We start from the raw sequence: 14,030 nt of genomic DNA, 5'->3' as shown, positions 1-14,030 counted from the left end.
CCGTTTGTAGGAAATATCCAGTATGAATAGGTACTTTCTCAGAGACTGAAAGTAGATTAGTGGTTGGGGGAGGGGAGTAAGTGAGGAGGGAGAGGGAGGAATGAGCAGTAAATGAGAATGGGTACAGTTTCCTTTTGGGGCGATGAAAACGTTCCAAAGATGTATTGTGGTGATGGCTGCACAACTCTGTGACTGTACTAAAAATCATTAAATTTAATGCAAAAGGGGGAATTATATGGTATGTGAATTATTTTTAATAACAGCTGTATGAAGTATATCTATAATAGCAGAAACTATTCCAGAAACTTTAAAAATAAGAACGTTGAATTTTTAGTTAAGTCAAAGTTAAATAGAAACTTAAGTCATAAATAAGAGACCTCAGTGTTTGGTCACTTGGCAAGAAAGGACTTAAATACGTTTTTGTGCTTGAATGAAAAATCTTTTGAATGTAGCATAGTATAATTAAGCCATCTCCAACCTCTGAATAGCTTGCCTATATCTTCCCCCACATACTATTATGACTGGAAATCTTTTGAGTACAACGTATACAAGAATAAGTAATAAGAATCATTTTCTCTCATTTATTTATTAGCTTGTTCTAGTCAGCAGTAGGGGAAGGAAGTAATTTATTAGCTTTTTCTAGTCAACTGAAGTGGAGAGAACTGGTGTTGGAGCACTAAGGGTTAGTTTATGAGGACGCCATCTTGGTTTCTTGGTTGCTGAGAAACTGGGTAGTTGTTTACTAAAGCTCAACCAAGTCATGATCTCAGTGAGTTGGAATATAAGTGCTTTGCAAAATCCCCACAACCTCAGCAGAGTATGCCTTTCTCTTTAGTTACTCCTGAGAACTGATTTAGTTCTTCCCTCCCTATGGATCTTGTTTTATGTACTACTGTTTACAGAAATTAGCAGTGTTGGTTCAACTTTTCTGTTTAATGCTTGATAATTCTGATAATTTAGAAGGAAATCACTTTACCACCCCACCCCCTAATCCCACTATGCTCTGATTACTTCTGCCTTGTAGGATGATAATCACGCCTCAGTAATAGGAAGGTCAGTGGGCAGCAGGTATATCAGCTACCACCTGGTGGAGCTCCGAGTCTTGGTGGTTTTTTTTTTTTTTTTTTTTTTAAAGAATATTTTGATGACTCCAATTTTTTTTTTTTATAGTTACTTTATTTATTTATTTATTTATTTATTTTTTGACTGTGTTGGGTCTTCGGTTCGTGCGAGGGCTTTCTCTAGTTGCGGCAAGCGGGGGCCACTCTTCATCGCGGTGCGGGGACCGCTCTTCATTGCGGTGCGCGGGCCTTTCACTATCGCGGCCCCTCCCGTTGCGGGGCACAGGCTCCAGACGCGCAGGCTCAGCAGTTGTGGCTCACGGGCCAAGTCGCTCCGCGGCATGTGGGATCTTCCCAGACCAGGGCTCGAACCCGTGTCCCCTGCATTAGCAGGCAGATTCTCAACCACTGCGCCACCAGGGAAGCCCGTCTTGGTGGTTTTGACAGCAGTTTTTGAAGCAGCCCTGGAGATTTACCGGGGTCTCTGTTTGAGTAAACCTAAAGAGGCATATCAGAACTCCAGCCCTCAGATGACCTGGGCTTTAAGTATCAGAAACCGAGATAAGGCGGGTGGTGTGGAGCAGGGAGATAGGATCCAGGTACTGAGATTATTACAAGATCAGAGAGGTATTATTACTAAGTTTGACCTTGATTTGAGCTCCTTTCCTTATTTCCAGGACACAGGATGGGGGTTTCATTAACCTCATCTGTAAAGGTTAAAGGAAGTCCTAAAGGCTAGGGAAGAACCGAGCAGATTATTACAAAAGAAATACTAGGATTTTCCTACACCAGGATTTTATTGTACAGCATACACAGTTTCTGGTGACAAATTTTTCTCATTCTGTATTAGAAAGTCCGAATGAATTGGTTAAAACCTATAACCTGAACGAGGAACATTATTTCTCCCCTTCAGCATAGACACCTGGCTAGGCAGGGCTTTCTGGATGGTCCACATTCCTTACAGCAGCAGTGGATATACGTTTGCAGTGGGGTATAGAGAAAAGGGCAGTAAGAAGCTTATTAGAATCAACCAGGAATCTCAGCCATCATATTAAGTTGACTCTTACGAGATTGCTGCTACTCTACTATTTTTATTCTACACACAAGAAGGTAGTTTCATCTGGTTCAATACCGAAGCCTCAGATCCACTGGATTACTGGGTCAGAATGGGGTGTGTGTGAAACACCAGGAAATTCTGATAGGAAATGACCTTAGCTCTAGAAGAAACGGGTCACTTGCGGCTGTGTCTCAGAGGAGAGCAGAGTCCGCTGGCAGTGGGGTGGACAGTAGGGGCAACCTGTTGCTTTCCAGTAGGGTTTCATGTAGTTCACCCGAATGGGATAGTATTCTAAACATTTGAATTTGCGCATATCGGGACACTGTAAAGGCGTTTGGCCCAGGACTCAACAGGAGAAGCCTGGACATCAACCCAGGTTCATTCAGGCCTCGAACTTAACTGAACCTTTATAGCAATATTTATTACAGCAATTTTAGCCCCAATTGTCTTTACCTCTTCCCCCCCCCTTTTTTCTTTTTTAACATTTCAACATATTTCAATTAGAAATTGAAAATTAATTAAAAAATTAAGTTCAATAAACAACATTGAGAACCTTGGTAATTTAGAAACTTCCTTCAAAAGATTGGTTGTCTCAGGAAGTCACAGAAGGTTGGGGGGATGTTAAAATTCTGAGTCCTCAGCTTTTTAGTCAACATACGTAAAATTATTCATAAATTCATAACCAGAAATTCAGAAATGGGTAAAAGATGGAGGGGTTGATGAATCAACTTTAACTTCTCAAGTGGTAAAACAGTTTTACCTGCTATGAATATACAGAGAGAGAAAGTGAAGACAACAGAATGCGGGGAGACCCCAAACAGTGCAGACACAAATGAATCTATTTCAAGTGAATAATACAACCACAGTGAAGTTGGGAAGAATGGGGAGAGGTGACCCAAATAATTCTTGAATGTACATATTGGCTATATACTTTTAGGCCTAAGATGAAAAGAACTATATATACTGAACTGTAGTTAATAGGTTTCCTTTTTATGTTGATATTGTTTAGCGATTCTGAAACTTCATTCCCGTGTTGAGTGAATAAGTAAATGTATAGTGGATAATGAGAGCTAGTATTCAGAGAAGGAGTTACCAGTACAAATTTGGAGAGGGAAGGCTAGAATTAACCTAATGGTGTTGGATTGGAATTGGAGGTATCAGTACTAACTTGTGTTTTTAATATATCTAAATAGATATGGATGTGAAAACATATGTGTTTCCGTATAAATTTGGGACAATTTGAGCAACAAAATAAATAATAGTAATAAATTATAAATCATAAAATAAGGTATGAATCTGTACTGATGTGTGAGTGAATGAACAAACGAATGTAGAAAGGAATAAATAATAAACAGGGCCAAAGGGTAAGGTTTTCCTTAGAGTAGAAGACTAATGAATATGAAAGGAATGATAGGATTAGAAAAATCACCATTTGGCAATCACAATAGTAAAGATTGCTTCAGGTAAGAATTATCAATAGATGTTAAAATTTGAGAAACAAAATATTTAGTCTCAAAGTTATCTCCCTATGAGATACTTATTAGTTAAAAAGAGAAAAAATAGTAACCTCACAGTGGAGAAACTTGGCAAGTGATCAAAGTTATTATCGCTAGTAATGAGACAAAAACGACATCATGTGTCTCCTGATAGGATGCACTGAGAATGACACTTCTGTGATATTCCTGCCAAAAATTTGTAACCTTAATTTAATCAAGGAACAAATCAGATAAACCCAAATTGAGGGACAGTCTACAAAAAAAGTAGCCTGTACTCTTCCAAAATGTCAAGGTCACGGAAGACAAGGACTGAGGGAAATATTCTGGGAGACTTAAAGAGATGACAGCTAAATGCTATGTGTGATTCTGGATTAGATCCTGAATCAGCAGCACAAAGAGATGTCCTTGCTTTTAGGAAGCCAAACTGTAAAGGGTAAAGGGTATCGTGCTTTCAACGTATTCTTAAACAGTTCAGGGAGGACAAAGGTGTATGGGGAAATCTAGGCAAAGGGTACACAGGAATTCTTTGTACTATGTGTGCAACTTTTCCATAAATCTGAAATTATTTCAAAGTAAGTATTTTTTAAGAACTAAGCAGAAAGCACCAACATACCTGGTTGAGTGCCGTCTGCCAGGATATCTGTCACTGTTAGTTCTCCTCTGGCTCTGCTAGCACTCCACAGGAACCCTTTTATTCCCGCTCTCTCCCTCTTCTTTCTTCTTTTAACCTGTGTCAGATCCTGTAAATTATAACTTTATAAATTATACATATTTGTAATAAATTCAAACGATACAAAATCATACAGACTAGAAATCCCCTCCCCACCCTGACATTGCCACCAAAGTTACCACTATTAACACGGTGGTTGTCCCATTATAAACATTCCTGGGTTCACACACTCGTACATATGCAAAGTCTCCTCCTTCTAATGCTACTCAACATTGTGGAGTATCTTGTTCTTTTTTAAACCTCATATTGCCATGACATCTTTCTCAGTAAATATGTATAGCTTTGCCTCATTCTTTCCCTTTTTTTCCCCTCTAAATGAATGCTTCCTTTGTCTCTAAAACGAGTTGTCAAGAGCTGATAAACCCACTTACTTTAATGGTAGAACAATTTGTAAAGACACTGGGCTATAGCTCACAGATTTGAAGGATGTACCAAGTAAACAAGACTCCATCCGGCATTAGGACAGCTCTGAAGACCTCAGTGACAGGAGTTTAGAGACCTTTTCTCTAGTGGGAGACTGTTAGGGTAACTCAGCTCCAGCCACCTCCATTTTCTGTATTTTTATACCCAAGGTTGAAATCCTCAGAAGAAAAAACATGTTTGGTCACTGTGGGCCGCATCTGTCTGTCCCTTAACTAGTCAGCTGTCACTAGGGGAGTGAGGGCACAGAACCTGGATGCTGGCCTCTGGGTGCTTCCCAGAGAAGAAGGGCCAGCAGATCAGTTATCCCAACCAACCTCTTTCCAGGGCTGTTTGAACTGCTTCGCGTCTGGTGTGTTCCCGTCTTTCGTTTAAGTCCAGCTGCCCTTCCACCACTAGAGTGTCCTGCACTGCGGTGATTCTCAGATGTGGTCCCTACACAAGCAGTATCAGCATCAGCCTGGAAACTCTGGAGGCGCGGGTTCAGCACTCTGTGTCCAGGAAGTCTTCCAGATGATTCTGATACGTACTAACATTTGAGGATCACGCTCTACTACATAAATCTGATCATAATATTTCCCCAGTTTAAAAAATTTTAGCGGCTCAGCCATGCAGATACTCCAGAGTCCTCACTCATGACCTGAAAGTTCCTCGTGATCTCATCCCAGTGCTTGTGCAGTCTTTTACACAAACACACACACACACACATCCACACCCTCTCCACATCCTGTCATACAGAACTTTGCTGAGCTCTTTCCTGGACTACCACCTGGTAAATTTCTGCTCTTCTGTCACTTCCTCTGTGATGCCTTCCTGGTCCCCAGTCACTCAGGGCTGTGGCTCTGTTTCCCGTGGAGTCCTAAACATTGTGTTTGTCTGTTTATCTAACCATCAGTTTACCTGTACAGCTCCCTCACCAGAGCCTGAGGTCTGAACTCCTCAAGGCAGGGACTTATTTTCACTGATCCTTCTGTCTCTAGTACATGACAAACCTTATGTGCTTGGTTGAATCTGTTCTGTTTTTACTTTTTATTATGAAATTTCAAGCATACCAAAAGGTGGAGAGCATAGTAATGGACATCCGTTAATCCATCAGAATTTACCAACTTAACATTTTGCTGCATTTGCTTCCATTTTTTCTAAGTATTCTAAAGTAAATACCTGATGTTATGACATTTTGTCATTATATTTTCTTTGTATTTCAGTACAAAAACTAAAGACATTTTCCTACATTACCATTTTATCACACCTAATAAAATGGACAATTCCCAGATATCACCGAATGCCCATTCTGTATTCAGCTTTCTTCATTTTCCCATGAGAGGTCTTTTATATCTGGTTGTTCAATCAAGGACCACACATTGCATATGAGGGTAGGCCTCTAAGGGTATTTTAATCATTCTAGAATAGCCCTTCTCTCTCTTTTTTCCCCCATTATTCAATGAATAAACTCCTGACTAATTTTTTTTAATTAATTAATTTATTTATTTATTTATTTTTGGCTGTGTTGGGTCTTCGTTTCTGTGCGAGGGCTTTCTCTAGTTGTGGCAAGTGGGGGCCACTCTTCATCGCGGTGCGCGGGCCTCTCACTATGGCGGCCTCTCTTGTTGCGGAGCACAGGCTCCAGACGCGCAGGCTCAGCAGTTGTGGCTCACGGGCCTAGTTGCTCCGCGGCATGTGGGATCCTCCTAGGCCAGGGCTCGAACCCGTGTCCCCTGCATTAGCAGGCAGACTCCCAACCACTGTGCCACCAGGGAAACCCCTGACTAATATTTATCCCACTCTTGTGGCATGACATTAATACCAGTGACACTACTAAGGAGTTGGAATGGTGTTGAACCTTTATGTTCAGAATAATCATACAGCTCCAAATCCACGATTTGCAGCCAATAAATCTTTTCCAGCACAGCCTATGTGCATAAGAAGCCAGTATCACCACAGTTACAGAAACAGGAAAGCTACTTGGGATCTGAGCTTTGCAGCACATTTAATTAATAGCTTCTCCATTTTGTCTTCCAGAAAGTCACTGAAAGAGCTGCAGTTCATTTACAGTGACTCTCTACATTCCTGTAAGCTTGGGTCTTCAGGATTTGGTGATTTCCTTTTACCTTGCCCATTTCCTTGTGTTTTATTATATACTAGCTCTTCCCTTATCCTTCTAGGACTCCGGCCTTTGGTATAGTTTGTAGAGCAATAAAATGGCATTTTAAAGCTCTGTAACTTGCTGAGAATCTTAATTCAAGTTAAATAGGAAGCACAAATTTGCATTGAGGGGTCTAGGTCTACAATTCAGAAAATTCTCTTTTTCAAGATTTTCTGTTTACAGAGAGTTCTTAAGCTTTAATTTTAGGAGAAAGAGAAGGAGGAAAAAAGAGGATTTTAAAAAATTCCCTCAACAGAGTCCTAAATGCAATAATATACTCTGTTTGAGTTTAGAGCATTACAGTATGCAAATGCAGGGTTTGAATTGTCCTTCAAGCCTCTAATTGCTCTCTGTAGCTTTTGAGATTGAACTGTTAGGACTTCCAGTATTCACATGTATCAACAAAGGTGGTTGAATACAAGTGTTCCTATGGGCTGAGTCACTTGCACTGAGGGAAAAGGTGGGGCTGGGGATGAGGCTGGTGGAGAAGAGGAGAGTTACCCGGACGAGACTGTAGAAAGTTCAGAAAGCGTACTGTGAGATATTTTAGGAACTATGGTGCAGGAAAGAAAACCGTGTTATTAAGGTATCTCAGCTCTGGCTGCCATAACAAAATACCACAGATAGGGTGGCGTCAACAACATTAATCCTCTCAGTTCTGGAGGCTAGAAAGTCCAGGATCAAGTTGCCAGCAGATTCAGTGTCTGGTGAGGACCCTCTTTCTGGTTTGTGCAGACTCCACCTTCTCACTGTGTTCTCACGTGGCCTTTCCTTGGTGTGTGCTCTTGGAGAGAGAGGTCTCTGGAGTCCCTTCCTCTTCTCCCAAGGGCACTAATCCCTTTGTAGGGGCCCTACCTCCGAATGGCATCACATTGAGAGTTAGGGCTTCAACATGGATTTGGGGAGGACACAAACATTCAGTCTATGACACATAAGCATATGGATTTGCTACTGCCCTGATATACTCTTAGGTATAGTAGACTACTAAGGATACTTGCTATCTCCCAGAGTTTGCCCTGGGTAGAGAGTTTAGCCTTTGTAGATCACAGTGAACCTGTGTTGCTTTGGTCACAGTGTTCTAGGCCATCTTGGAGAGACTATTGGCTGTTCCTATAGCCAGTCAGATTGGGTTGCTTCTAAGTAACTTCTCAAACTGATATCATACTGATATCTAGAAACTGTCCTTTTTGCACACCAAGGAAATACGACACCATTTACAATTGGAAGAGAAACGTTTCTATTCACTTATCAGAAGGGTTTTGGTGAATTATAGGCAAGAGAGGAAAAAGTTGATTTTGAAAAGCACAGGTTCCCCCTTTGATTTAGTAGTAATCTTATCCCAACAGCATTTAATGAGAATTCACTGTGGCCAGAGAATAATTTTATTGGGCTTTAATTAAAAGCACAAGGGGATTCGTTTGTTTGTTTTGTTTTCTATCTGTCTCCTTCCTGTCTTCCTCTTTCTCCCCTCATTCTTCCTCTTCACTTCCATGTTCTCCCTGCCCCTGCCCCACTCTGCCTCCTCTTGTTCATCCTTTAACATTTACAATGTTTTTGGCTTGGCTAGTCCCTCTGGATAGAAACTGAGCTGAGCAGGATATTGATTACCAAATATGGTATTGCTGCTAAAGATGTTAGAGGAATGTGACTTGTGTTCTAAGCCTCCGGCCTCTGAATAAGCTGCCAAACAAATTAGGTCATTTTAACTTCTGAGCTTTTTTTTTTTTTTTTTTTAATAAAGAGCTGGAACTTTGATTTGGAACATGATGGTGGTGTTATTTTAGCTCACACAGGGAGGGAGGGGTATGAAGACGGGGGTGGGGAGTAGGGGGGGCTCAGTTAAGCATGTTTTAGGACCTGAGTCACGAGACCAGGTTGTGTAAGAGGCAAGCACGTTGTATGGGGCCTCGATGAACCGCTCTGGCCCATCAGTGAAAGAGCTGAGGCATAGAATGCAGATGTCCAGCCCCATTCTCTGAGGCTAGAAACTCCAGAGGACCCCTGACAGGTCCCAGGATGGTCTTCTCATGTTACCCATGCTGCTCGCGTGGATGGGGGCTCAGGGTGATTAGGAGAGCTGCTGCTTCACAGGAAGGATGGGGGAGTTAAGTGCCCAGGAGGACACTCGGAAATTGATAGCAAGTTGCTTCTATGTGTAGTTGCATGGGGTGTGATATGAATATGCAGGTCCTTCCACAGCACACCTTTAAATGACAGCGGGGACTGGGCTCGTCTCCCAGCAAAGGCCACAGCTCTTCAGATCCGTATTTGGAAATATTTCCTCTGTTGTTGATGTCAGTTTTGATAGAGTGAAATGCTCGCGGTGGAAGTGAATGGAAGCAAACACTGCTTCAGGATGCTGCTTTGTCTTTTTCCCCTTATGTACATTTTTCTCAAGATGATACTGAGGTTTCTCACATTAAAACGGAAACCGAGACCAGTTAAAGAAAGAATTTCTTTTTCTGTTTCACATAGCTGGCACCCCTTTCCCCTTTTCGTCATTGGTTAGGGCTGCACAAGAGGATTCCTTTTCTTCTTGTGCACCCGCACCTGTTTGCGCCTTCAGTTGGAAATTTCACCCACTCCAGGACATGTGTGGGTCAGGGCTCTGGGCTGTAGTTGTGCCTCCCTGAGGGCCTCGCTTTCCTTCCGCTCCCCACCCCCAACCCCCTTATTTCTCTTATTGCCGCTCCCATCAAGTCACAGGCTGTTCCTCCCGTCTTTAGAGCTGAGCCCGAGAAGTTCAGAGCTGTTCATCCTGGTCTCCAGAGTTAGAGACTCTTACTAATTTCTTGTGGAAATTGCTCTCGTCTTCAAGCTAATAAAAAGAAGAAAGGGGCTTTGGGGCGCCCAGGCCCACATGGGTGCTAAACTGGGAACCTGTGTTCTTAAGATACTCATTTTCAGAACTTCACTCCTTTTTCAGAACATGCCATACAAACAAACCTGGTACCTAAGTCTGTTCTGAATGCACATTTATGCACCATACTATACTGGGGTGTCTTTTTGATGCTATTGTTGGGGTCCAGAATCATAGCATTGGACATAAATATCGAGATTATTCATTATGCTCAGTAATAAAGGCATTCTTGAATGGTGGGAGGGTTTCAGAATAGATTTATCTTGCCCCAAATCTTGTATTTTATAGTGTTTGTGACTTACTTTATTGAATATATTTGGCTTAGGTAAACTGCAATAATAGGGTTAAAGGTAATTGAAATTACTACCCTCTCTTTGGCCCATATAATCTGTTGTCTGTCTATCCATGTAGCTGATAAGCCAGCTGTAATCAAAATCAGGACCTTACCACATCAAGACATTCATATAAATTTATAAGCTAACTGGAATTAAATGATACTAGTTATATTGAAATCTTAAAACTGTTTAGTTCCTGGCTACTTAGTAACTCAGAGTACATGTATCACCCATATGAAAGCTCTCCAGTTAGAAAGGGATGGGAGTTTTCCCCCTCTAAGAGGTGATGAAACTAAGACATTGAAGAATTAACATTGTTTTAAACACTGGTCAAAGCCTTGCCTCTTAACGATTTCAGGTGTTAGACTTTTCCGGTATTACACAGGGCTTTACATTAATTCATTCTTATTGGTAGCCATTAATTAGTTTTTAACTATGCCAGGCATTCGCTGGTCCAGATTTAAAATTTGAACCTGAAAGTTTTAGTCCAAAAAGAAAAGGAATAGATGAAAAACCATGCAACTAAATTTTTAATACAGTAAACTAAATCTCCTTGACTTTGTGGACATGCTGTGTTATGGGTTTTCGTGTATTCTGTGTAAGTAGTGAGAATGAGAGCTCTTGCTAACTTTTTTTTCCTGATAGGCCGGGTTTACTGGTGTGTTTATTTTGTCACCATTCCGGTTTGACTCTAAGGAAATGAAAACATCTTCCATTTTTTCTTTATTTCCAAAGGGCATCCGCTTCGATCCTGAAATTCCACAAACACTACGACTAGAGTTTGCTAAGGCAAACACGAAGATGGCCAAGAACAAACTAGTAGGGACTCCAAACCCTAGTACTCCTCTGCCCAACACTGTACCTCAGTTCATTGCCAGAGAGCCATGTAAGTTGATCTACTTTTCATTTTGGATAAAAAATAATAACTAAGACTTGTTCAAGTACTTTATGTGAGATTACACCATGGGACATAGAGCTGGCTGAGTGTCATTTTCCATTTCTGAGAAGAGACTGCCTTTTCCTGCTGTCTGAATTCCAGATACAGCAATCTTGTTCATGATTGGCTGTCCCAAAAGATGGTTCAGCTTGATCAGTACTGTAACTACAAAATTTCGTTTTAAGTGCTGTAGATTTCCTTACTGTGGTCTGACCTTGTTGTGCGTATGCCCTGTTTGCCTTGGGGTTTAAATCCTTATTCGTTTCCCCATCCTTGGACCATGAGTGCTGGTTCTCAGCATTCACTTTACTTCATCTGTTGAAGAATATCAGTTCTGTGGCTTCAGGGAAATAGAATATTAAATATGAAAGAAGCAGATAATAAGAAGTTTGTTCTGTGTTTGAGAACAGTTTGGCCATAAATCTAGGAGGGAAAGTAAACATACACAAAGAATTTATATAGTAGAGCGGTCAGTTCTAACAAACTAATACCAGTAAAGCTTTAAGAAAATTTGGGGCTTCCTGTTTTAAATTAATTGGGTAAAGACACTGACTAATTGCAAAACAAGTCTTTTATACCCCACCTCATGAGCTTATTCCCTTAAATGTCCAGGCTACAATTTCTGCCTTTGATTGAGTAACTTGAAAATGTTGTCTTAATTTTCTTTCTCAAGCTCAATCAGTAGCAGAAGTGAGGCGTGAGATAGGCCCTAGCTTTTCCTTTCAGTGCATGGCCGTATGTGATTGAATACGGCAGGGCATTCAAGGAATCCCAAGTGCCTTGCTGTTACTTGGAATGTTTCCATCCTATCATTCTTGATCTTCTTTCTAAGCCACATGATCTTGATCTTCTTCCTGCCTTCCTTGACAATATGCTTCAACATTTCTTATTGAAATCGAAGGGCACATGGGTTCCTTTCTCCCCCGTGTCATGTGCGTGTCAGATTTAATCGGGTTGTTGTGGAAATTACAGTCATTCTGTAGCTCAGTCACTCTTGAAAAGCTGCTGCGTATCAGGGGAAACTAATAGATAAAAGAAGAGTTTCTCCCTCGGTGTGTTCTACAGTTTTTCTATGAAGCCAGGAAATCATAATGGAGAAAAAAAATATTTTGTTCTTCCATGTCCTAGGGAAACTTAAAACCTTTGTTTATTTGGGAAATCTAAACAAAAGTTTCATCTTATGGTACAGTTGTACTACAGGAGGACGTATGGACATTTCTTACTAATTCTGTATTCTAAACAGCATCTAGCCCAGTGCTTTGTACATTGCATATATTTAGTAAATATTTATTAGTGATGATGTCGATAAATTGAGTATTTTAATTTGGCTGTGTGCAGAATTATTCCATTTGTATGCCTCTTCATTTCTTTCTGAAATTTCTTCTCTCTTTAAGGCATCAGAAAAGAGTATTTGTAGGATACTTTTACTTAGAAAAGACAACCTAGAGTAACTCTTTACTTAGTGAATTTGCCTGCTTCACATCTCAGAGTATTTTGAAAACATTCAGACAAGAAGTGTAATGCTGGCAATACTTTTATCCTTTCAGTTCTTTATTGAATTTTTTTCTTTCTGAGAGTTTGGTTTTTGGTTTTTTCCCCCCTAAATTTGCTACAACAGCTGTGAAGTAGTTAGCCAGAGAGGTGATGCCAGTTCACAGTAGGGTACATGAAAGCAAGATAGATGAACAAACTGGACACCCACAAGTCCCTGAAGTTACAGGAGAGCTTCGAGCAGAGTTTAGAGCGCTGCTCTGGCCGGCTCCGCCTACCACCCTTCCCTGTGTACTGAACCGCTCAGAAGTGGTCAGATAGTTTCCATGGCAGGGTCAAAACTTGCCTGACTGCTCATGGCCAAACAGACTTTGAAGTGTTTTTTTTTTAAAAAAAACGCAAACACCAATGTATTCTTTTTTTTTTTTTTTAAAGGATTTTCTTATTTATTTATTTATTTATTTTATTTATTTATTTATTTTTTTTATTTTTGGCTGTGTTGGGTCTTCGGTTCGTGCGAGGGCTTTCTCCAGTTGCGGCAAGCGGGGGCCACTCTTCATCGCGGTGCGGGGACCGCTCTTCATCGCGGTGCGCGGGCCTTTCTCTATCGCGGCCCCTCCCGTCGCGGGGCACAGGCTCCAGACGCGCAGGCTCAGCAATTGTGGCTCACGGGCCCAGCCGCTCCGCGGCATGTGGGATCCTCCCAGACCAGGGCTCGAACCCGTGTCCCCTGCATTAGCAGGCAGATTCCCAACCACTGCGCCACCAGGGAAGCCCACCAATGTATTCTTGAGAAAATAAGTTGGCCTGATTTCTCTCAATATAGCTCCTTTTTATGACATAGGGGCCTTGACGGACAGCAATTACACCGTCCACAGAGATCGACCTTATCATCCTTTACAATTACCTCTGGAAATTGTGAACTTTTCTGTCACATATGCAAAATTGTTGTTTTCCCTGAAGCACACCACAAACTAAGAAAGAACACTGTAGTGGTTCTGTACTGGCGAATCCAATTGCATTGTGCCCATAATTGGTACTAGAGGTGGTGAGTTTAACTACCTATCAGGAGTACACTATGATGGAATCATAGGATTTGGGGGTTGGAAAAGGCCTGTAGGCTTCTCTGTTTCAGGCCATGAGAGAGAGATTTTATAAATGCTTCCTTTTGTTGATGTTTTTTGTATGATGGCAGCTGAAAAGTACTCATTGCCATCACTAAAGGAGGAATGTGCTAGGATTCGATTATACAAACAAATATTTACTCAAACTCTCATTTCTCAAATATTGAACTTAAATGAGCACCAGGTGTGTTAGACACTGGGGAAGAAGGGGACCGTGGTTTCTGCCTTAAAAGAGCTGTCAATCTAAGGGGTTGGTGGTGATCAAAGTTGTCAGGAAACTTGGCCCATATAAAGGATATAAATGAGATGCCTTGCAGCTTAGTCTAGATTGCCCCAAGTCAGACTGCCTTATTTGCTGAACACCTGCTCTGTGCCA

The 14,030-nt window shown here is 41.2% G+C and overlaps 1 protein-coding gene across 4 annotated transcripts in view; it reads left to right on the top strand.

The window, feature by feature from the left end:
• RBPMS (RNA binding protein, mRNA processing factor) overlaps positions 1 to 14,030 on the top strand; it is a 191,749-nt gene that overhangs the window by 104,122 nt on the left and 73,597 nt on the right. For all 4 annotated transcript variants that reach the window (XM_057537487.1, XM_057537486.1, XM_007174057.2 and 1 more), the window contains exon 5: positions 10,838 to 10,988. In XM_057537487.1, coding sequence (XP_057393470.1) covers positions 10,838 to 10,988 — 151 coding nt within the window. The remainder of the gene's footprint in view (positions 1 to 10,837; positions 10,989 to 14,030) is intronic.

The sequence above is a fragment of the Balaenoptera acutorostrata genome, chromosome 21 (assembly GCF_949987535.1).
Source record: "Balaenoptera acutorostrata chromosome 21, mBalAcu1.1, whole genome shotgun sequence".
Taxonomy (NCBI): Eukaryota; Metazoa; Chordata; class Mammalia; order Artiodactyla; family Balaenopteridae; genus Balaenoptera; species Balaenoptera acutorostrata.
The sequence above is the reverse complement of the archived record's forward strand: the minus strand, read 5'-3'. Positions and strand labels throughout refer to the sequence as shown.